The sequence below is a fragment of the Eulemur rufifrons genome, chromosome 3 (assembly GCF_041146395.1).
Source record: "Eulemur rufifrons isolate Redbay chromosome 3, OSU_ERuf_1, whole genome shotgun sequence".
NCBI lineage: Eukaryota > Metazoa > Chordata > Mammalia > Primates > Lemuridae > Eulemur > Eulemur rufifrons.
The window spans coordinates 68504340-68530412 of NC_090985.1; the positions used below are offsets into that span (position 1 = coordinate 68504340).

The following is a 26073-nucleotide window of genomic DNA, read 5'->3' on the forward strand; positions in this document are numbered from 1 at the left end:
AAGGGAAAAGAGTAAATAATTGAATTTAAAAATTCTATCTTTAGAAAGTCTAAGAATTGACTATCTTTGTGTATCCTCACTGTATTTAGATAGTATACCAGAGGAAATGCTATATGCATTAATACTTTATTTCTATATATTCCACAGCTTTTTATGAAATGAAATTTCATAGTGCTGAGCCCAATAACTCTAGAAGCAATACATAACTGGCTTAAAGGTTAGCACAACGTAACAATTTTCTTTTTTTAATACATACAAGGTCTTGTTCTATTGGCCAGGTTAATTTTTTTTATTTTCTGTAGAAACAGGGTCTTGCTACATTGCCCAGGCTGCTCTCCCAGCCCATCACAATTTTTAAAAGGGAGACTAAGTTTTGAAAAATTAAAGAGAAGTAGTACTTTTTGCCTGATTTTTTGAGTAAGTGTATATATTGACTACCTTACATTTTATGACAAGTAGCTTTATAGTATGTGCTTTCCCAATTCATCTACTCACAGAACTGACAATTGTCACTGCTCATTGTTTACAGCTCAGGTTTATATGGTCTTATTTATAACACCCTACAAGTAGCATCCTCAAATTCTGAAATAAGCAAAATCTCAATACTAAAGATCATTATTATGTAATTTATGCCACTAAAAAAATCATCTAGTGGCAATAGTATAGTTAGCATGTAAAGCATATTTATGTCCATTACAATAGGTGCCTAAAGAATTAAAGAGATCAGGCACGCTCAGGGTGGTATGGTCATAGCCAAAGCACTATTAGGCATCTACCCAAAAGAGCAAAAGACATTCTATAATAAAGACATCTGTACCCGAATGTTTATGGCAGCACAATTCACTATTGCAAGGACGTGGAAACAACCCAAGTGCCCATCAATTCATGAGTGGATTATTAAAATTTGGTATATGTATACAATGGAATATTACTCAGTTATGAGAAAAGACAGTGATCTAGCACCTCTTATATTTTCCTGGATTGAGCCTGAACTCATTATCCTCAGTGAGGTATCACAAGATCAGAGGAATAGCCTCCACATGTACTCGCCATCAAATTGGCACTGACTGATCAACACTATGGTGCTCACACAGCGGTAATATTCTCCAGGGATTAGGAGGTTGTGGGGGATAAACTCACAACTAATGGACACGGTGAGCACTGTAGAGGGGAAGGGCATGCCTCTAATTCTCGCTTGGGTGAGGTAAAGACATAAAATGTAACCAAAACGTTTGTACCCTCATAGTATCCTGAAATAAAATAAAAAAAAAAATAAAAAATACATAAAAAGAATTATCAGTGACACATTCTGTACTTCTGATATGTCCTTTACATTTTTGCTTCAATTGTAAATCTTATGCAGACATTATACAGTATCTTATAACTCTCTAAATATTTGAAAGGTTCTTTACTTTTTAAAAATGAAAGACAAAATATAAGAACAAAAACAATATTTAGTGGACAAGGTAGTATGGGAAATCTTTAAAGACATTTAAATTACTTAGAACATTATGCTGTATATTTTAGAATTCAACAGAGTGGAATGAGTTCCATCTAGCACATCATTTGATTATTTAACTTGTATATTTTTACTAATTTTAACAGAAGAAATAATTTTTATTAGCATTTAGATGAGTTGGAGATAAAAAAAAAAAACCTGGGGCCCCCATCCCAAAAAAGGAGGGATAGAATACATGAATCTTCATATATTTACTATAATAAAAGGGTAAGTCTAAGAAAAAATACACAAAATCAAGAATATTTTAAGTTCTATTCATAGCAAAGAAGTGTTCCCTATTGATGGACCAAAAAGAGAAAGTAGAGGTCAAAAACTATTTCTTTGCTTCTGTTTTCTCTATCAAGAATAGTTTCTGGGGCCGGGCGAGATGGCTCACGCTTTTAACCCCAGCACTTTGGGAAGTGGGAAAATTGCTTGATGCCAGGAATTGGAGACTAGCCTGGGCAACATAGTGAGACCCCATCTCTAAAAATATAATAAAAATTAGCCAGGTGTGGTTGGTTGTATGCCTGTAGTCCCAGCTACTTGGGAGGCTGAGGCAGGAGGATTGCTTGAGCCCAGGAGTTCAAGGTTACAGTGAACTATGATTGTGCCACTGCATTCCAGCCCGGGTGACAGAGTCAGACCCTATCCAAAAAAAATAAATAAATAAAAATTAGTTTCTGGACTGAGATGAAAAAAATGAAGTCCAATGAGGTTGAAAGCTTATGAAATGCAAGTATCATATATTTCAAGTTATTGAGAGAACTTGCAAATATCTCCACACATATTAGTGTTCTTTGTGGGACAAAATGAAGAGGTATTATAGGATATCACAAAGGTACGTGTCAGTTTGATTTTTAAAAAGGGAAAAAGTTGATTTTGCAAATCTACATACTGTAGGAGACTATCCTTAAATACTGGTGTCTTAGTGCAACACTGTGTGAAGCTTCTTTTCTTTGAGGGCCTATATATCATTCAAGAGGGAGGAACCCTCATGGCCTAATCACCTCTCAAAAGCCCCATCTTTTAATAGAAGAATCCAATTGGCGACACCTGAATTTTGGAGGGCACATACTCAAACTGTAGCATTCTGCCCCCAAAATGCTTCTGCCCCCAACGTCTTAGCACACTGGGCCAGTGATGACTTGAAGATCTCTGAAATGTCTTTGGGGTCATTCTCCCAATGTCTTGATGAGTAGCACTTGGCTTCCTTCTGTCCCTACTAATTTGCCCATCAAACAGTTGCTTGGCCATGCCTTTGGTTTTCTCTCGTAAAAATGATTTTTTATTCTTTATTTGGCCAGGCTGAACATTTTCTAAATCCCTACATTCTGCTTTCCTTTGATTATAAATTCCATCATTAAATCATTTCTCTCTTCTTGCATTTTGCTAAACCACACAGCATCCTGAACACTTTGCTGCTTGGAGATGTCTTCTGCTAAATATTTTAGTTTATCACTCTTAAGTTCTGTCTTCCACAAAGCCCTAGAACACATACATAATTCAGCCAAGTTCTTAGCCACTTTACAAGGATGACCTTTCCTCCAGCTTCCAACACCTTGTTTCTGCCTTCCGCCTGAGACGGAATAGTCCTCATTGTCCATATTGCTACCAACACTCTGCTCATGACCACTCAAGGAATCTCTAAGAATGAGGCTTTCTCTACAGCCCTTCTCCTCTTCCGAGCCCTCAGAAGAATCATCCTTAATGCCCCATTCATTGCAGTTGAGGCTTTTTCTGGCATTTACTTAAAAAACTGTTTCAGTCTCTACCCATTACCCAGTTTCAAAGCTGCTTCCACATTTTTAGCTATTTGTCATAAAACACCCTACTTCTGTGGTACCCACTTCTGTCTCAGTCCATTTGTGTTGCTATACCAGAATACCAGAATACCACAGACTGGGTAATTTATAAAGAATAGAACTTTGTTTTCCACAGCTCTGGAAGCTGGAAAGTGCAAAATTAAACCATTGATGTTTGGTCAGGTGAGGGCCTTCTTGCTGTGCCTCACATGGCAGAAGGCAGAAGGGCAAGCTAGCCAAAGGCTGCACGGAGCCTTTTTTTAAGGGCCGTAATATCATTCACTAGGGAGGGAAAAGCCCTCATGGCCTAACCATCTTCTAAAGGCCCTACCTCATATACTATCACATTGGTAATACCTGAATTTTGGAGGGGACACATTCAAACAGTAGCACCTGGTTTAAAAAAACTTAGAAAAGTTTACAGAAGGGATACTTTGTAAGTAATCAGAAAATGAAAGAGCCACCAAAAATTCATGAAAAACAAATTATATCAGATCAATGGTCAATTTCAGAACTCATGTGATATATCCCAGGTGCCTGGCACAATGCCTAGTACACAGTAGTTGCTCCACAAATATTTACTGAACAAAAGAACAATCAATTTCATTTCCTTTTTTGACAGTATTAATTACTGTCAGGGAGTAAATATAAAAGTGGTTTATAGGCTGGGCGCGGTGGCTCATGCCTGTAATCCTAGCACTCTGGGAGGCTGAGGCGGGAAGATGGCTTGAGATTAGGAGCTCGAGACCAGCCTAAGCAAGAGCGAGACCCCCGTCTCTATTAAAAATAGAAAGAAATGATTTGGACAGCTAAAAATATATATATGGAAAAAATTAGCTGGGCATGGTGGTGCATGCCTGTAGTCCCAGCTACTCGGGAGGCTGAGGCAGAAGGATCACTTGAGCCCAGGAGTTTGAGGTTGCTGTGAGCTAGGCTAATGCCACGGCACTCTAGCCCGGGCAACAGAGCGAGACTCTGTCTCAAAAAACAAAACAAAACAAAACAAGTGGTTGGTATATTATAAAAACATTTTAATGTACTTTAACAATAACACTGTGACTTCTCAGTGATCAGCAATCCATATATAGAAGATCGGGAATTCACAAATTTGTTCATTCAGGAAATAATTATTGAATGCTTCTATATAGCATATACTGGGCACGTCCACATTTCTGTCTTTATAGGGCTTATATTCTAATTGGGAGAGATGGTCAATAAATACATTAATTAAAAATATTATGTCAGATGGTGAAAAATACAATGGAGAAGCATAAATCAAGGTAAAAGAACAGAGAGGAACTGGGTGGGTGGTAAAGAAAGCCACTGGGATAATGAGGGTGAAGACGGTGAATGGGTAAGCCATGCAAATACCTGGGAAAAGCAGGTAAGCAAGGACTTTCATAACATTCTTATATCATAATAACGAAATACGGGCTGTATGATAGCACTTTTAGGAGTATTCAAAACAAACCGAATGATTATTCTTCAAAAGTGCTGATTAACAAAAGAACTGATATTGACCCAGAGGGAGGTTCTTAAGGCCATGTTGCACAGCTCTGATCTGAGCTCTGTGCTGGTTAACATTTGATCATGACTTAAACATACAAAAAACTAGCTAATTAAATTTGAGGATGACACAAAGCTGGAAGAAAAATTTAAACTATTGGATTACAGAAATAACATCCAAAAAGGTCTTAACAGGCTGAAGCGATTGCTCCAATCTCACAAGGTAAAATCTGATGATGTCTAGAAAGCACTCTGTAAAGTACATGGTAAGGAGAGAAGGCTTAAGCAACAATATACGAAAAAAACGAACCTCTCAGGGGTTTTTGTTCACACTAAGCCTTATTCAATAGTGTGATATATATAATTGCCCCTGAAGACTGATGAATTATTGAGGAACTATTAAGTATTCAGGACCAATGAAATGATACTTTCATTCAATTCTACATTCATTGGACCACACCAAGAGTAGTATTTTGCTCAGTTCTGGGGATCAAAATGTAAGAGAGATTCAAACAAACAGATGCATCTTTGTAACACCAGGGATTAAGAGCCATGTCATAAGGAAATTGGTTGAAGGAACTAAGGGTATTTTAGCAGGGAGAAGGAAAAATGCAAGTGTATGCGAGAGGCGGGAGATAAAATCTATTTTCAAATATTGGAAGGGCTGGGCTGTCCTGCAGAAGTAGAATTGTATTTTACTCAGTTTATCACAAAAGTTGAACTAGGACCAATGAATGGAGGCAACCAGGAAAACATTTAGTAGATCATATAAGGAAATGTCACAGTCATTAGAGTAAGGATGTTATGACTCCTTTGTCACAGGATACCTGCCTTGGAAGACAGGAATGTTGCAGTGAGGATTCAGAGGATGAGCGGACCATTAAGGTAATTCTATCTGATGGTTCTATAAGTAATGCAATAGATTAGTCTCTGTCTCTCTCTCTCTCTCTGTTTTTTTTTTTTCTTTTAGGAATACTGAGGCAGCAGCTTGCTTCTCTCTCCCTTTTCCTACCAGTTTATTCCAGGAAGAGAAATGTCTTCAATAAAGATTTATTTTTCCACCTAAATTTTTCTCACATTTTTTGCTTTAATTTTTCTATTGTTTCAATTTCTTTATTATTTATTTCTTTGAGAATTTTTGATATTTATAATAATCTTCTGATACGTATATTATAAGACATATAGCAAAATAATATATAAAAATATAGTGAATCACATTCAGTGTTAATTACTGAGTAACCACTTTAATAAAAGTCATCAGTCCTGTCATCAGTTAGGTGGAGGGCAACTGTGAAGTCACCACATCTGTTGTCTTTAGCACCTAATTCTTATACCTTATACAAAAATTAATGTGAAATGGATCATAGATTTAAATGTATAACATAAAACTATAAAAGTTTTAGAAGATAACATAGAAATTATCTTCTTCCCAAAGGAATGAAGACTTATGTTTACTCATAAAGCTATACAGGATTGTTCACAGCAGTTTTATTATAATTGCCAAAAATTGGAAAGAACCAAAATGTTCCTCAAAAAGTTTTTAAGAAAATCTTCAGTACCTAGAGCTTGGTGAAGAGTGCTTAGACCAGATAGCAAAAGTATGAATCATAAAAGAAAAAAACCCTGATAAACTGGATTTCATCAAAATTTAAACTTTTGCTCTGTGAAAGGCCTTGTTAAAAGGATGAAAAGACAAACTACAAACTGGGAGGAAATATTTGCAAGCTCCAAATGAAGGACTCATGTTAGAATACATGCAGAATTCTCAAAACTCAACAGTAAAAATCCTAAGAATCCAATTTGAAAATGGGCTTAAGACATGGAAACATTTCATTGAACAGAATATATGGATGGCAAATTAGCACATGAAAAGTTGTTCAACATCATTACCTATTAGGAAAATACAAATTAAGACCATGATGAGATATCACTATACATGTACTAGAATAACTAAATAAAAAACATTGATAATACCAAATGCTGGTGAGGATGCAGAAAAGCTGGATCTCTCATACATTGCTGGTAGAATGTAAAATGGTACAGCCACTCTGGAAAATAGTTGGATAGTTTCTTAAAAAACTAAACATACCCTTACCATATAACCCAGCAGTTGCACTTTGGGGCATTTATCCCAATGGAATGAAGACTTACGTTTACTCATAAAGCTGTACAGGATTGTTCATAACAGTTTTATTACACTTGCCAAAAATTGGAAAGAACCAAAATGTTCCTCAAAAGGTGAATGTTTAAATAACTGTGGTATACCCATTCCACAGAATACTATTTATTAATAAAAACCAACTATTGATACAAGCAACAACTTAGATGGATCTCAAGGGCATTATGTGAAGAGAACAAAGCCAATCTCAAAATATCACATATTACATGATTCCATTTATACAGCATTCTCAAAATGACAAAAGTATAGAGATGGAAAACAGATTAGTGGTTGTCAGGGGTAAGGGATGGTGGAAGGGAGAAGGTGGTTGTGACAACCATAGAGGGGTAGGTGGCATGAGCGAGATCTTTGTGGTGGTTACACAAATCCATACATGTAATAAAATGACATAGAACTACATACACCCATTATACCAAGGTCAAATTTCTGGTGTTGAAATTGTACTATAATTATGTGTAATGCAACCACGGGGGAAACTAAGTGAAGGATACACGGAACCTCTTTGTATCATCTTTGCAACTTTCTGTAAACCTATAATTTTAAAATAAAAAGTAACCAAAAAAAGGTAATCTTGGCAATTCAATTACGAAACAATGACTTTGTGTTCTGTACCATAATTCTATCTTTATCTAGGAACAACTAAGCCACTGCCAAAGGAAGAAGGGGGACTGAAGACAGGAATTAGGGGCTATGGGAAAGGGAGATGATATTAAATTGGCTAGGTGGAAGAAATAACTAAAAAGTCTTTTTAAAATTATTAAGTGCAAGCATACAGATAAACTTTTTAAAAGAAAGTACCTTGACATGAAATTCATTATCCAATAAGATATTTTGAGTCTTCAAGTCATGATGAAGTAAAGGAGGATTCATATTGTGCAGGTAATTTACACCAAGTGCAATTTCGTGCAGGATGCGAAACCTCAATGGCCAAGCAACCTCAGGATATTCAGTTTTCTTTATGTATATGAAAAGAGACAAAATGAAAAGTAGTCTGATTTTCACTACCTTTTATACTTAGAAAATTAAATATTCCATGACGAAATATAGTATAACCTAAAGCTAAAACATATGTTCATTTTCGTAACAGCACCGGTTTGATAATTGCTTAACATTCTTGTATCTTACTTTCCTCACTTTATAGAGAAAATAATGATAATTTTAGAATATCAATACTTCCTTTCAGTTTCTATTAGTCATGCAACTACATGGTATTGGGTCTTCTTTCTTCAACTGACACAGACCTCAATTATTCTGTATCTGTATAAAGCCAGACACATATACCTATACTCATATCCACCTCCCCATTCTATCACTTAGTTGAGTAACTTGAGCAAAAACACACATAAAATTACATACAATCTGTTTCCAGTACACATCAAACCATTCATTCAAAATTTATATTTTTTCTATTGATATAAAATCATACATTATTATAATAATCACTGCATCAATTAAAAATTATGACCATATTTATTTACTTACTAAGCATTAACATCTCATACTTTTAATCATGTAATTAATTTATCTGCATTCTGGCTTGAAAAATTAACCTTTGAGAGTTTTGTCTTTGAGAAAAAGGTCACTTTTGTTTCTAAACCTACATGTAATAGACACATTTAAAACATAACATTTTATATTTCATGGTACTTATAATTTATATCCATCTGCACTTTCTCAAAATAAATGTTTTCTGAACACAAAAGTTAATGTAGCTTCCCAGGAGAATGAACATACTCAGAAAAATCAGACAATTTTAGAAGATTGACAATGAATCATCAGGCACCATATGACTGGGTACATTTTTCTAAATGCCATGAAGTGTCTTCTGCAAATGGGTCAGCCTGTAGTTCAGTGATCAACCTGGCAGGGGGAGTGTCTCAAAATATTTTAGATTGTTTATATTGTATTTCAATTTTTTTCAATTAATTTTGTGAAGCTGGGGGAGGGTGCTTTAAGACAAATCATCCCACCTTAAAATAACACAATACAGGAAATCAAATGAAACACAAGGGACTAATGTGGAACATTTTTCCTCTGGTATATAGAGATCCCCGTCCCCTGGAGAAACTGAATCTTTTAATCTGTAGAAAAGGTAGCTTTTTCTAAAATTATGCAGTTTAAAGTAGTAACCAGGCCTCTCTGTGCAGCACAGTGTTATATGGGGGCTCGTGATCTGGAAACAAGGGAGAGAAGTGCTCACTGTCTATTTTACGATTTCTTCCAGGAGTTTGCAATCCCCCTGGAGGAGGCTGTAGAATTTCCAGTGAGCGCCAGAGTATCTACTGGGATGTGGGAATAAAATACTAGATTTCTACTTATATTCATTTCTCAAAAAATAAAAAAAATAGTACTGTATTTTTATATCTTGATTGCTGTGGCGGTTACACAAATCTTACAGACTGACATCAGTTACTTTACTCCATCCTTGTTTCAGATGGTCACATGTCATGAATAAAAGGCAACATATTCCGAAGCCAAGAGGAAGTTACTCCGAGACAGGCTGACAGTGGCACCCACTTTCCTTTGGTCACTTATGGAGCATTGTGATATATTATAATTTAGGAGTGTCCACTAATTGGATTCTGCAGATTATCACACAGTTTTAACTAAATCAACCCTCACAATATGGATCAAGTATTTTAAAAAGAATTTCTTCAGAAAAATTGCAGATTGGAGATAAAATTAATAATGTAAGCTCAAGCAAACAATAATAATTGAATACATGTACATTGAAAAGGAGGCCCCCTAAATGTATTTACTGATGGGCTTCACAATCACAGCCAGAGTAACTAGTATCTCGAGAAAATGGAAAATGGCTTAAATCACTCTCTATTATTGGAAAAGCTAATGTATCTGGTACTCAGAGATAATTTATTTGGCCTGTTAATTTAGAACTTTAGAACTAGTGTTAGCAGCATTAAATTTGAAACTTAAATTGTTATCAGTATAAACTAAGTGCTCACTTTGTGGCAGCACATATACTAAAATTGGAATCGTACAGAGAAGATTAGCATGGCCTCTGTACAAGGATGATACAAATTCATGAAGCTTCCATATAAATAAATTTTTAAAAATGTATAAAATCAAATATGGCTTAACAGACTGTATAATGTGCAGAGTTTGTGTTTTCTTTTTTCCATTCCTACCTATGTAATATCCATATGAATACTGGAATTCAACATCAACATCAGGAACAGTAACCCTTGCGAAATAATCTAGGTCCCTTAGAATATGGGGTCTGAATCTCCAGTATTTTTATTAACACAAAAAAAGCCATAAAAGGTAAAATTTTACCCCTGCGACTGTTTTTCATTATTCTTATTTTGATTCACCTATATACCCCCAAATAATCTGATCAAATACAAAACCAAAGTATATAGTCTGAATAACAGAAATGGTATTTATAGTCACTGAAAATGTGTAATACTTACCCTATGTAGGAGTTCATTTAATGATCCATTTGGCATGTATTCAGTAACTATTCCCAAAAATTCAGGCTCAATGCAAATTCCCAAAATTGGAAGAATGTAACTAAATCTAGCTTTGTGTAAAATTTCAGCTTCTCTTAGGACATCATTTCTTTCACTAAGAAAAGAAAATGCACAATTATTTCAAGTAATGAAAAATATACAATTATCATGCTTACAAAATGAATTAATCCTGGCTTTTTCATTAATTAGCTACGTGACCACATGTAAGTTATGCAACTTCTCTGTACCTTAGTTTCATCATATTTAAAACAGGGATAATACCTACCCTAGATATTCCACAGGCCTATTAAGAGACCAAAATAACGCCTATAAACCACTGATAGGTAAAAGTGCTATACACAGGTTATTATTATTATACTTTTCCTACGAAAGCAAAAGAACACACTGTTAGAGTAAACTTACAAAGCCTACCTATGTTATAATAATTGGTGCTTGAACTAATTAAACTATTAAGTTTATGTTGTATTACTATTAAAATGAACTGATTTGATTAGATTATATTAAATTTTATGGTTGTATACCATGTAATTTTTTTCTAAATATCCTATTAAAAATTTTAAGTGCTGTAGATTTAAATGACTAGATGATAACAGCTACATAAAGATCAATAATATTTAGAAATTATATACCAGAACTCAGGAAGAGAACACTGAGAAGAAGTAAATGCTTATAACAGATTCCTGGGGTAACTCTGGATCCCAGGTTCATTTGCTTATTCGTGCATAAAGCAAATATTTAACTTTTATTATAAAGAATTATATTAAGCATTATGAGAATACAAAGATAAAAAGATATAGTCTTTGCCTTCAAGTTGTTCAGAAATCTTTTAACAAAAATAAAAATATAAGTCAGAATGTGACAAGTCCCATCAAAGAAAAAGAAAAGAAAAGAAATGAAAAAAACCAAGAAAATCATGGGGAGTTCAGAGAAAAGAGAGAGTAAATTTGAGGCTAGGGAAGTCACTACATTCTTTAGAGCAATAGGATTTCAGTACCTTAAAGATGGATAGAATTTCAACAGTGGAGAGAGGGAGACGGATGAGGCCTCCACGGATGAGGCCTTTCTTTTTTTTACCTGTGTATCCCTAGGACTTGGAACAGTGCCTAGGACATATTATAGTGATATAGCAGATGTCCAATAGCTATGTATCAAATGAATTCAAGGAAGTTAAAATGAAGACTATGTTTGGGAAATTGTGAATTGTTTAATATGGATCAGGGGATGCAATACAAAAGGAGTGAGGGTGAATAACATAGGTTAGGGCCACATCTCAGAGTCTTAATGCCAGGTTAGGGTGGTTAAACTTTATTTCGTAGTCACTGAGTTGTAACTGAAGGGATTTTTTTAACATACATAATTTTTTTTTTTTTTTTTTTTTTTTATGAGACAGGGTCTCGCTATGTTGCCCAGACTGGACTTGAACTCCTGGGCTCAAGTGATCCTCTCACCTCAGCCTCCTGAGTAGCTGAGACTACAGAGGTATCTGCCACAGTGTCCAGCATAACTGAAGGTTTCTGAGCAGAGGAATGACAGTAGAACAAAATTTTAGGATCACTACCTTGGCAGCAGGATGTAGGATTAATAGGAAGAGGTAGAGTTTGAAAGTCAGGTTAGGAGATTTTAATACTGGTCAAGATGTGAAGCAATGAGAACCTAAAACTATAAAGGTAGCAGTGGAAATGGAAAGAAAAACATTAGCTGACTGGAATGCCCATGTCATGGTGACTGACTGAATGTGAGGGATTTAATAAAAATGGAAGAGAATTGGAGATGTCATAATTTTTTACCCTGGATAACTGGGTATTGGTAGCAGTAATAACAGAAATAGAAATGTTTCTGGAAGGAGCCTATTAGGTAAGTGATGATAGTACATTGGCTCTTAGACTACCCAAGCTCTGGATGAATGGCTGCTGAAATAAGAATACCAGCAGACATCCCAGACCAGACTATGAGGCTTACTTTAAGCACAAACCAAAAACGAAACAAAACCCAAAATCTTAGTCATTTATTTTTTAAATAGGTAATATATTTATATGTTTCAAAATTCAAGAATAATAGAAAGCCATAAAGTAAAAAGCTTCTCTCTTTCTCTGTGTCCTTTAATCACTCAATAACCCAACTGTGAGGAGACCAATTATATCAGTTTGTGAGACCTGTTTTTTTTTTTAATTTTTTTATTTATTTTCCATACAAAAAGCACTGGATGTGAGACTGTTTTAATTAAACTTATACTCCCTAAGTGGGAACAGTTCTGTATTCGCCCAAGAAATGTAGGCCAAGACACAGAGGGTGAAGCTGAAGATTCCTGGATCCTGAGAAAAAGCTAAAGAGATGGCATGCTGTAGAAGCCTCACTGACACTTAATATACTCTTTCCTCCTTCCATGAAGAGTATGAGGCAGTCTTCCTTCCACTGTGATCCTATTATGTGTCAGCTACTTTATATGCACTATAATCCTAAGCTCAACCTTCTAAAGTTGGTTTAATCATCAACACTTTATATATGAGGATGTAGAGGCTCAGAAAAACTAATAATTTTCTATAGCCACACCAATAATCAGAGGCAGGGTTGGAGGTGGGTTTGAATCGCAATCATGGAACTCTAAAGCCTGTGTTCTTTCTACCCCATGGCTTGATCAGAGAAGAAAGCTGGAAAGTTCTTGAAGTTGGATTTTGGAAAGATTGAGTGAGTGGGAAAATAAAGCCAAAAGATTTTTAAAATAGGTTTTTACATTTTTAAAAGTAAAAATGTAAAATATAGTTCCTATAGACATAATGCTAAAATTACCCAACTCAAAATTTCAATTAAAAAAAGTTATGCCATTGACAGGATATTTGAACAACCAATTGGACTCATCTGCTCATAAGGGATGGGAAGATTGTTGGGGAAGGTCTACTCACTGGAGAGAAGTCAGGTTATGGAGAATGATTCACCAATGACTAAAATAAGAACTAGGTAACATCACTTAAACTTATTTTTCTTTTAAGTGATCCCAAAGAACAATGTAAACATTAGCCATACCAGAACCTAAGAAGTACATGTGTTTATTACTCCTACTTTATATGTGAGGAAATAGACACCCTGTGAGTCAACTGCATAACCTAGTCTTATGCTCAGACTACATAAATACTGCTAATGTTAGGACCTTAGGTAACAAGCTGGAGAAAAGAATGTGATGTGGTAATGCCAGAGTGTTTCACTGGACTTATGGTTTCTTTGAAGAAATTATTTTCTACCCAATTTAGTGAAGAATTTTAGACTATGAAAATTGTTAGAGTATGGGAAGGGCACTCCCTCTTCAGTCCTTGGCCCCCAAATGGCACAAAGCTTAGATAAATTAAAATCTTGAGAAGCAGCAGCCAAAATGGGATGATCGATTGGCTTCAGAATACCTAATGGATCCATCAGTGCTGCATTTCCATATACTATTTGCATAGTTGGTTCTAAAATATATCTACCCTCTCTAACCAACCACAACCCTTTAAAGTTGTCTACAGCCACATACACACACTTGCCCAGCAACTGCTCCACAGAAAATAAGACACCACACCCCATGTATCACTGAACCTGAAATTGTGTACAAAGAGTAGAAAAAAACATCTAGAGGTGTCCCAAATCTATTGTGTCATCTAGCCCACCCAAGCCTGATAGTGAGAAGCAACAAAGAAAAGACACAGGTAGATGAAAGTCCAGTAACTGGCAGGGCTGAAGCTGAGGAATTTATCTGACCTTGGATACTAACAGCCTTTGGCCAATCAAGCATCTATGATGGTGTATTTTTACATTTGATACAGGGAGAGAAGGGAATGTTGCAATCACCGATGGTAACTCCCTAAGAACTGAATGCAGGCCCTAGTTAAATCTTTATAGGAGGGAAAAAACACAAAACTAGTGACTAGACCCACTGATAAATATACACAGTCACAGGTCTACAGTATATGGTTGTAATGTTTTTCTGGAAACAGTAACTTATGGTAATCTTTCCTGAAAACCTGGACAAACCAGGATGTGAGAGACATTCTCACTTTTTGGCTAACAGTCTTTTGATTCAACTTATTGTAACAAAAATAACACACATTTCCCCTAGGGACAGTCTTCCCTGTGAGAGGAGACACTGAACTGCTAATGTTGAGTATGATAATTAAACTTTCATGACTACGCATAATAAACCACAAACTAAACAAAAACAATAAAAGCTCAAACCAAAATATCCCAGACTCTACAGCAGTGCTGTTCAAGAAAGAAGTAATGCAAACCACACATGTACAATTCTAAATTTTCTGGTGGTCACATTAAAAAAAGAAAAAAAAAAAACCACGTGAAATGAATTTTAACAATTTCTTATATTTAACGCAATATATAAAAAATACCATTTCAGTATACAATCAATATAAAAATATTAACAAAACATTGCAAGTTCTGTTTTTTTTTTTTTTTTTTTAAGCACCGAGTGTTCAAAATCCGGTTTGTATTTTACACCAACAGCACATTTCAATTCAGACAGCCACATTTCAAGAGCTCAATAGTCACCTGTGTCTAAGAGCTACCTATTGGACACTGCAACTCTACCGCCCAATTTCGAAAAAAACAGGAAATATCAAAGCAACCACTATGCCACCCACTATGCAAACACACATCAACATCAATAAACAGGGCGTTCAGAGTTGGGCTGTGATTGCTACTTTTTGGAGCACGGAGAGGGGACGCCTGGGAGAGTAGAGTAAGCAGGGAGAGAAAAGGGCCGTGGCCAGAAGAGATGAGTGGAGGAATGCGATTGTTGCATCTCCAGAGAAGCCGGTTCTCCCCACCATGCCAGCCCCAAGCTTGGTTTGCCTGGTGAAGAGGGATGGGTGGGGCCTGCCCCAAGTGGTTACTGCCCTCTCGGTTCTAGAGCCCGCTAGCCCGGGGTAGGGTGGGGGTGGGGGGTGCAGCACAGTTCGCGGCTCTGCCCGGGAACCCCGGTGGCGCCCTACCTGTCGAGCAGTGGGGTGTGGATGTGCAGGTGCTTCACGGCCACCTGAACGCGCCAGTCTGCGTGGCGGGCGGACGACACGGTGCCCGAGGCGCCGCGGCTCAGGTAGCACAGGTCGGCGAGCTTGCGGTAGGGGATGGTGGGTAGCGCGCTGCAGATGGCCTCCTGGTTCATGGTCGCGGGCGGCGCGGGCGCTCAGGCCGCCGGCCGGTTCCCGGTGTGCCGGCCGCGCTCGGGCGCGCAAATCCACCCCTGCGCGAGCCAGGCCGGCAAAGCCCTTCCTGCCCCGGGACTTTAGGTCACTAGGCCGCCCATTCCCCAGGCGGCCCACGCCAGCTGCTGCTTTTCCGGGGCCGGAGCAGACTCTCGGAGAGGCTTGGGTCAAGTCTGCGGCGCCGCGCCGAGGAGGAGCTTCCTCTCGCGGCCGTGGCCCTCCCAGACGCGCCCCGCGCCGAGCCTGGCCGTCCCGGCTCCTCCCTCCCCAAACTTCACAGGCGACGTCAGCGGCGGACACAGGCGGGGAGCGGGGCGGGCTCTCGCCTCGGCCTGAGGCCGGGATCCTCCCGCGTCGCGCCGCCCACACCGAGGGGCTGGGGTGGGCAGGTCGTGGGAAAGGGAGCCAGGGGCGCACTCCTTTTGTCATCTCTACCCCCAGCCCCCAGTTTGGAAGTTTTCCTGTGGGGAAAGCCCCTCTCGCCTGCCTGCTGGCAGGTGCCGGATTGGTCAGCCCGGGAGGATTCCCCTCTGGGCCGAGTCTTCTGGGAGTCGCTGAACCCCCAGATGGTGGAGTGGGGGCGGGGGGCTTTGGGAAGGGGATCTGGCTCTTCAGGAGTGAGGGGTGGATGATAAGCCTGTCATACTGGAACGAGTTCAAGTGTTCACTCTCGTTACATGGGATCTGCTTCTCTCCCTCTTCTTTATTTCCGTAGGTATGTTTGTAGAGAAATGGAAAAATAATATTGAGAGAGTCCATCCGTCTGACTCCAGGTAAGACTGCAAAGATTTCTTTTTTTATAGATCTGAGAGGAATGCAATCAATGTTTATTGCCAAACTAAAAAGACTGCAAACATCTTTCCATCTTTCTACCTTAAATAACACCTTTCTACTTAGATGACTATTTTGTACGGTGTGAGTGCAAATATTATTAATGCATACACTACCAAGTCCATATTAGGTATTGAATGAATTTTAGGGCAGCAGTAATAAGGAATGCCTGACTTGAATAGAGGATTTCAGCCTACAGAGAACTGCTTCTATTTTTGCATTACCTAGCATAAGTAGCAATGTTAGGTTTTACAATAGTGGGAAGTTGTAATCAAATAGTGTGTTTAAATATTTTGGTCCTTTGTAATAAAATGTTTAACACTAAAGATATGGTCTGATACTCTGTGCTTTATTGCTTAATAAGCTTTTTGCTACAAAAAGTGCTCAGAAAATTTTTCCATCCATACATTCATCCACTTAATCAGAAAAACTAACAGTTCCAGAAAAAGAGAACAAAAAAATAAATAGGGAGGAAATGATCAAAATAATAATTCAGAAGATTTTGCCAGGACTGAAGGACAGGGGTCTTCTTATTTAAAGGGCCCACCAAGTAAAAAGACTTACATTAAGCATATCATTAAAAAGTTTAGAACATCAGCTAAAAAAAAAAAAAAAAAAGTTTAGAACATGAAGAATAAAGAGAAGATTCTCAAAGTTTTCAGAGGGAAGAAATGAGAATAAAGAAATGGGAGTTAGAATGGCATTGAATTTCTTAAGCTACACTCTTTTAAAACACAGTAAAGTCAAATTTCTTCAAAGTTCTGAAGGACAATAACTTACAGCCTAGAATTCTTTAGTCAATCAAACTATCCATCAAGTATAAGGGCAGAATAAAAACATCTGCATATGTTTTCACATACACAAGGATGCAAATACTTTCCGTTCACCTTTTTTTTTTTTTTAAAGAAAGCTACTAGAGAATGTGTTCCAAGAAAATATGGGAGTAAGTTAAGAAAAAGAAAAACATGGGATCCAGAAAACAGGACTAGGAAAAGGGAAGGGAAGGGAAACTACAGGATAAGAGAGATGTGGCAGAATTAGCAACCCATTTTCACTGGAGCAGTAAGTATAGTTACTTCTATTCTCGTTTGGTTTTAATTTGCATGGAATATCTTTTTCCATCCCTTTACTTTCAGTCTAAAAGTACCCTTTAAGGTGACAGGAGGTTCTTGTAGACAGCATGTAGTTGGGTCTTTTAGATCTATTTCACTACTCTATGCCTTTTGATTGGAGAATTTAATCTATTTACATTCAAAGTTATTATTGCTAGGTGAGGACTTACTAGTGCTATTTTGTTAATTGTTTTCTGGCCATTTTGAAGATCCCTTGTTTCTTTCTTCCTCTCTTGCTTTCTTCCTGAGTGCTTTGATGGCTTTCTATTATGGTTTGCTTTAGATCTTTTCTTTTTATTTTTTGTGTATCTATTATAGACTTTTGCTTTATGATGCCCCAATGCTTACATAAAACATTTTATACTTATAATGAGCTATTTTAAGTTGACAACCATTTAATTTTGATTGCATACACAAACTTTATGCTTTTATTCCTTTTCCTCCCATATTTTATGTTTTTGATGTCTCATTTAACATTTTCTAATAATTTATATTCCTTAATTTATTTTAGCTTAGTTTTTAATACTTTTGACTTTTAATCTTTAAACTAGAGATATAACTGATTTAGCCACAACCATTACAATATTAGAGTGTTTTGGATTTGACAATGTACTTAATTTTACCAGTGAGTTTTATATCTTCATATGTTTTCGTGTTACTGATTAGCCTCCTCTTCCTTCGGCTTAAAGAACTCCCTTTAGTATTTCTTATAAAGCAGGTCTAGTGGTGATAAACTCTCTCATCTTTTGTCTAGGAAAGCCTTTAACACCCCTTCATTTTTAAAAGACAGAATTTCTGGATATAATATGCTTGTTTGGCAGGTCTTTTTGTGAATTATCATTCCATGCCCTTCTGGCATATAAAGTTTTTGCTGAGAAAGCCACTAATAGTTATGTGGCAGTTCATTTATATATGATGATTCATTTTTCCCTTGCTGCTTTCAACATACTCTCTTTGTCTTTCACTTTTGACGATTTATTTATGATATGTCTTGGTGTGGGTCTCTTTGGATTCATCTTCTTTAGTGTCCTTTGGGCTCCCTGGATCTTGCTATTTCTTTCCCCAGGCTTGGGAAATGTTCTGCCATTATTTCTTTGAATATGTTTTCTTTCCCTTTCATTCTTCTTTTTGCACACTGATGATACATAAGTTCTTCCACTTAGTGGGGTCCCATAAGTCTCTTAAGCTGTCTTTACCCTTTTTTATTCTTTTTTTCTTTTTTCTCCTCAGATCAAATGATTTCTGGTGACCTGTCTTTGAATTCATTGGTCCTTTCTTCTGCTTGATTTAGTCTGCTGTTGAACCCCTTTAGTGAGTTTTTCAGTTCAGTTATAGTATTCTCCAGATCTATGATTTCTGTTTGGTATTTTTTAAATACTTTGTATCCCTTTGTTGAAGTTCTCAGTTTGTTCTTGCATTATTTTCCTGACTTCAGTGAGCATCTGTATGATCATGATATTGAATTCCCTGTGGGGTAAATCACATATCTCCAAATCACTTAGGTTGGTTTCTAAAGACTTATCTTGTTCTTTTATTTAGACTGTATCTTCCTGTTTCTTCATTTTCCTTGACTCTCTGTTATGATTTTTAATTAAAAAGAAATACGTGGACCAAGTAGACATAGCAAGACGTTAAAACATAATAAAAAGTTATGCAAATGAAAAGTGGGCCTTCCCAATATCCCTGATTTCCAGTCTATCTCCCCTAAGACAACAAATAAATAGATTTTTTGTGTGTGTGCTATTTTGCTAGGTGCTGGAAATACAATGGTAAGAAAATATATATGGTCCCTGCCTTCAAAATGCTTTGAGCATTCTAAGGAAGAGAGACACCAGAACATATTAATATAATTACAGTGTGATAAGTGTTCTAATAAGGAAGTCCAGGTTCTAATAGGGAAGTCTAGGGTACTTTCCAATAATAGGGGAGAGGAACATGTGTGGCAATTTAATGAAATGAGGTCTATAGAGATTAGGTAAATTGGCAGAAGTCACAGTTTGTAAATTACAGAGACAGGATTTCTGAACAAATCTATTTGAATCAAAGTTTATATTCTTTCTGGGAACTGCTTGATTTATCAGTGGGGTAGTTCATTTTCAGTTTCACTTTCTATAATGTCCGAGTAGAGAAATTTAGTGACAAAAGGGAATTTCCCAGTTATAAAAAGACAGTGCTGGACAAAGATTTATTCATAGATATTTCATGGGAAATTCCATTTTTCTTTGATATTTTACATGGCAAGTTTCCTAGAATGTGGAAGGATATGTAACTAGTAGGTCAGTCTGCAGTTAAAAATTTCAGCCTCTGAATTTAGCAGGATATTTTGCTTTTAAAAAATTTTTTAGATTTTGAAATCATTTTTTCCGTCTGTCACTTCCAGGCTGTAAACAAAATATACTAAGGTATGTTAATTTTTTAAACAGTATACACATGTGTGCACACTTTTTCTTTAAGAAGTAACTGTGAAAGAGGTTATAAGTTCAGTAACCTTTTTGGCATCCTGTTTTGGGCAAGCACAGACATAGTTGTGGAAGAAGACAGAGAGTTTATTGTGGTAGCCTATGTAATCTAGGTCATAACAGGGCATGCTGGTGTAATTGTCTGGACGGGGAAACTATGACTGCATTAAAGCTCTAACATCAGCTGCTGAACAGGTTGCCATAAGAGAACTCTAAGGTTTATTGGGAAATAAGAAACTCAGGAATCTTCTTTGATTCAGTTTTCATAGTTGTCATAGGGATATGGGGATATGTCATGGGGATAGAAATATCTGCCCTGCCAGGGTGGCTTTGTTGTACAACTCTAGGGGGCATTATTCACATTGAGTAGGTGTCATTCTCATGGAGTATGAGTGGGGTCCCGGAGTTGTGCGATGTGGAGGCACTGTGGCCTACTTACCTTCTAGGATTGTTCTGAGAGGCTCAAGTTACACAATGAATATAAAAAGAATTTGTAAACAAAACCCTGTCAATATATGTAAATAATAGCAAGAATGGTTGTTATTTTCTGGCCAGCTCTGTCCTTTGAGCAAAACTTTCCTATCTAGTTTGAGAAATAGAAAAGCAATCCCTGCTAGCAAGAGCTGGCCTGGCATTCACAATGAAGCTGTGGAGTTCTCCGGTTGAATACGAACACTTTCATAGAACACCAACCTGATACACAAGACCTCTTTGTGACTGTAATGGAGCCAGACAAAAATTAGACCACTTCATGAGATGTCTGAACAGACAGAACTAAAAACATTGTTCAGACAATGAAAATGAGCAAAATCCCCTTTTCCTGGCTAACAATGAGTTAACTGCTGCTGCTTTTCCAATTATAGCATTAGCCCTACTCTATTCCTTCCAATGTTTAGATAAGGATTAGTAGGATACCCAATCCAAGAATTACCCGTGCTCCTAGACAATATCCAGTTCAGGGAAGATCCAAATTTCTTTGAATGCTCTCCCAAATCCCCTATCACAGGCCCAAATCCTATAATAGGTTATTTCTAACACCTTCTTACTGGGATGCCCCATGGCTTCCCATGGTATTCATTTCTCTTCCTTGCAATGTATTAATAAGCCCAGCTTTGTAGAACTGCAGATGTGTTCCTGGTGATCTTTGGCTAGAGGACACTGACAAGTTCATAGAATAACTATTACTCGGCCAGGAGCCCTGTCTGTCTGTATCACAGGCAAAGAGCTGGCTCCTCTGACTTCTCTAGAGATTTGTCTGTGATGTTGGTGCTGTTTCAGAGCTCAGACCTAGACATGTGTCAGATCCAAATATCATAAGTTTGCAGCTTTCTTTATATTTGCTTTATTCTAAAGTCATTAGAATAAAGGCATTATATATAGATATTTCTATTTAGTGAGTACTCAAATGGTGCACACATCTAAATTAAATGTCGGAGATATGTCAGTCATTAAGCAGCTTATAACGGAATGCACATAAATGTATATATATGCACACAATTATTTAATAGAAACATTGTAAAGAAATCCAGTAATATTCATGCTAAAATTAGGAGAATATTAGGGAGGTAGTGAATGAGGAATTGAATCAGTAGTATTTTGTAGGGTATAAATTATTGGGGAAAACTTATGGATAGAGATGATCTGAAGGTACAATTTAAAGAAGGAGGACCATTTATGCTATCACAAGAAGAAAGTTGTTCCAGAGTCTGGGTGGTACATTTTAGAGAGGACTATAAAGACCGAGAATGAGAACCACGTCTTTCAGGACTACTAGTCAGCCTGCACGCTGCAAGGGAGCCATAGCCATGGTTAATCCAGTCTGTATCCTACTATACTCTGCAGCAATAAAATGTTTTAAGAGTTGAATACTTTAATATGAGTTCGTACTTTCTTGTCTATAATTTGTGGGTAGGTGGACAAAAGCTCTAAAAGTCTGCATAATGTGTGCTTGGTTTTAATCACACATATAAAAACACATTAACAGGACCGTGCTTAGTTTCAAACACAGTCCCATTTTAGTACCCACATTGCCTATCCTTGTTGAAGCTCACTTTTCTCATTTATAGGAGTTACAGCAGGAATGAATGAGATAATGCATGTGGAAGTGCTTCATGAACTGTGTCACATTAATTTTAGTTTTGGGCCTTGGTTCTGCTCTAAGGTTTTCTTTAGTTGAGTGTTGTTTTGAGGGTGAACATTGTGGTGGGCACATGTAGACAAACACAGAGTATGCTGCTTTCCAGGAGTCCCAAGAGGAGAGAGAACAGTTTTTGGAGTTTAGCAATTATTCCACTCTTGGATGTTTTTCTATTAACAATTTCTAAAATTACTCATCTGCGGGAGCTCAATAAATATTTCTCTACTGACTAACACATGACAGGCAGATCAGTTAATTGAATGCAATACTTTCATTCATACAATGTACCATGTGATCTTACACATGGAGATTGGCAAAATGTGCAAGGGGTCACCAAACTGGCTTTCAGCTGTGCCAGTCAGTTTTGATTTATCTTCTCTCCTATGCCTGCTACAACTTGTACTTGTTTATGTAATCTCATGTATAACATCTAATCTTTTAGCACAAGTATGACACTCTGGCTTTGAATGCAGTTAAATCTCAACATGATTAAGGAATCGTTTTGTAAGTCAACTCTTTCCCAAGCCTCAAAATATTTAAAGAATTCCAAAGCCCTTCATTGGCCTCAGTTACCAGTCATAGCACTAATGCAACAGGTTAGCTGCCTCAGCATTATGGGGTGCTGGCTTTGACTGTTGAGCTTTCCAATGTTATAAATATAGTGAAACAATAGTGAAGCAAAGATTATTCAGAAAGTGCAGAGGTGAATTCAATGTCTTCCCACAAGAACAATAGTTGAGTCATTTCATTAGTTAGCTCTTAAGAAACAAAACAAAACTAGAATGATGATAGGGTACCTGTTGATCTAGGAGATAAAAATTCTTTTGAATTGCATACTAATTTGAAAAGATAAATATTGATACCAGCGCACTGGTGATGACGTGGGAGCCTAGGGTGTGGGGACGAGACTGGTTGGCAGGCATTGTCTGAGCCAGGAGCATGGGCTGGGTCGAGTTATGTAGGCCTTGTGACTCTATTACTGATCATGGATCCTGGGGGTAAATGACAGCAACCTGTGAGATTTATGAGTCAATTCTGAAGCAGGTTCTCATCCAAGTGGGGCAAACATAAAAGCAATATAAAATGTCTAGGCACCAGCCCAACCTGGAGTTGATGCTTAGGATGAAGAAGGTAGACAGTGGCTGAAGAAGTAATTTTTTAAGCCAATGAGAAAAGAGCTGAAGTAGCTTTATGATGGGGAGAGGGACAGAATGGGGGAGTGGTTTTTCCTGAGCATGCCAAGAGCAGATGCTGGGTTTTACTATATGGCACTTTGGGTCTTATATACAAATATCTATCTCTATATTACTATCTAACACATGTGAATTGTGTAAAATCTAGAGGAATCAAAGGACATATAGTGAAAAGCTAGTCTCCACCCCTTTCCTATCTCCCAGCCACCCAGTCTCCCTCCCAGAAGGTGACTGTGATGACCAGGTTCTCCCCAATTCCTTTCTCCTTGCTCTTTGTTCTAGTGCTGATTAACCTCTCCAAGCTCAAGCACTCCTGCCCAGGAACTTTCCAGATTCTGTGTTTTCCTGCCTGATTAAATTTAACCTTATTATTCTGTTTTTCAAAGGCTTAATGCTTTAATTAGTCTCTTTTAATTAACCTTCTTTTCCAGTTCTCCCTAACAAGCTTCCTATGTCTTTCTCTACATACACTTGTTTCTACTTCCTCAATATCATTTGTGTTCTTCATTCTTCTCTGAGCTATCTGAAATTTCTGCTTCTTCAAGACTGAGGTTAGAGCCCATTTCTTCTGACTGCTCCATCACCATCAATCTTCTTCTCTGAACTCTTAAAATCTAGCACAACCTGTCAGGCATCTACAAAGGTGGTTATTTGAATTCCTCTTTCCAGTATTCCAAGATTATGCCAAAATATGTTAAATAAAATATTAAGTTACACTTTTTTTGGCGGGGGGTGGGGCTGGAACTATATAAATCCAAAAAAGAGATAAAGAGATTAGCTCAAAACTATCAGACACTGCAATTAGAAATTTATCTTTTGTTAATAATTTTTTTTAATTTACAAAAATTTTCAAAATAGGGTCCCTGGGGGAAAATCATAAAAGGAATCCCTGATTGAGAAAAGTTGCAAACCACCAACTGTGCATACATTTAGTACTTAGTTATACATAATGAAGTGTTAGAGAGCATGATCTTTAAAGCCAGGCAGACCTGGGTTTGCCACTTTCTATCTGTGTGACTTTGGGCAATTTGCATTATCTTTTGGAGCCCTGGTTTCTCCATAAGGAAATGAGTCAAGGCAAATAAAGCACAATGCTTGCAACATAGCAAATGTTCGGTAAGTGATATGTGTTAATTGTTGTTATTACATCTTATTTACTATTTTGTGTGGTTTGTCCCCTGTGTTAGGCAGAATAGTTGCCCGTATCACCCCTCGACCCCGTCAAAAGTCTATATCCTAATACCCAGAACCTTTGATATGACCTTACATGGCAAAAGAAACTTTGAAGATATGATTAAGTCAAGGATCTTAAAATGGGGAGATTATCCTGGATTATTCCGGTGGACCCAATGTAATCATAAAGGCCCTTCAGAGATGGAAGAGAGAGGCAGAAGAGTCAGAGAAGGAGATGTGGCAAAAGAGTCAGTGTCAGAGTCAGAGTGATTCATTGTGAGAAGGATTCAACCACCTGTTGCTGGCTTTGAAGATGGAGGAAAATGCCATGAGCCAAGGAATACAGGTGGCTCCTAGCAGCGAGAAGTTGGAAAAGATAAGGAAATGGATTCTCCTCTAGAACTCCTAGAAAGGAACCCAGCCCTGGTGACACCTTGATTTTAGCCCAGTGAGACGTAGCTCAAATTTCTGACATCTAGAACTGTCAGATAATAAATTTATGTTGTTTTAAGCTGCTGGGTGTGTGGTAATTTGATAAAGGATCAATAAGAAAAGAATACTTCTTTCTAGCAGGATTCCTTTTGAGGACCAATTTTGTACAGATCGTTGTATCCAGGGTAAAGGTTAGATATAAATATAGATCAATAAGTTGGAATGACTGAGGTTTCCAGCAGAAAGGCACAACAACTTGTAATTTGCTGTTTTTTAGTTAACCATGAGTCAGCTGTCTTTCTAAATGGAGATTTCCATTGCAGTACAAGTTAAAGATACTGAGGAAATTCCCCATCTCACTGCCAAGGACAGATCCTAACTGTTGCTAGATTCATCTGTAGCCATTCAGGATTTTCCCCTCAATGTCCCTGCCTTCCATAATTACATCTGGTTTTCAAAAAGATCAATCATAATAGCTACTATGTATTGAGTACACAGTATGTGCCAGGAGTTGTGTTAAATGCTCTGCATATATTATCTTATTTAATCCTCACAAAACTTCTAAGGTAGTAAAAAACATGTAGTCCCTTGTTTTTCAAACTTCAGTTCATGACTCTCAGTGGATTTCGAAATCAATTTTGTGGGGAGTGACCAGCAGTTTTTAAACAACAGAATAGAATAGAAAATACCAGTGCATTGTATGAAGTAAGAGGAGGTATAGCTTCATCAAATTTTGATTTCAATTAAACATATATAAAATATATAATATAACATACGATATAATATGTGTAATATATAATACACATACATATGTGTGTGTAATGGGTTACAGAACATATTTCTTACTATGGGTTGTAGTAAAAATTGTTTCTTACAGTGGATCATATTAAAAAATTTTAAAAGCCACCTATGAAGTGGTTAAGAATGCAGGGTCTAGCAACAGGGCTAAATGAATTTAATCCCAATTCTTTATTTTACCAGCACTGAGATCCTGAGCACATTACTTACTGCCTCTATATCAGTGACCTCATTTGTAGGCTTCCATCTCACAGGGTCTATTTGAGGAGTGAA

General features: G+C 37.2%; 1 protein-coding gene and 1 pseudogene across 1 annotated transcript in view; one reads left to right on the forward strand and one right to left on the reverse strand.

Moving 5' to 3' along the window:
• The window catches only part of RIPK2 (receptor interacting serine/threonine kinase 2), a 33741-nt gene extending 17874 nt beyond the window's left edge, over positions 1-15867 (reverse strand). Inside the window, exons 1-3 of the mRNA XM_069466259.1 lie at positions 15453-15867; positions 10420-10573; positions 7787-7942 (exon numbers count right to left, since the gene is read on the reverse strand). Of these exons, the coding sequence (XP_069322360.1) occupies positions 7787-7942; positions 10420-10573; positions 15453-15625 (483 nt within the window). The 5' untranslated portion in view covers positions 15626-15867. The remainder of the gene's footprint in view (positions 1-7786; positions 7943-10419; positions 10574-15452) is intronic.
• On the forward strand, positions 9944-10057 carry LOC138382070 (U6 spliceosomal RNA; annotated as a pseudogene).
• Positions 15868-26073: the final 10206 nt, after the last annotated feature.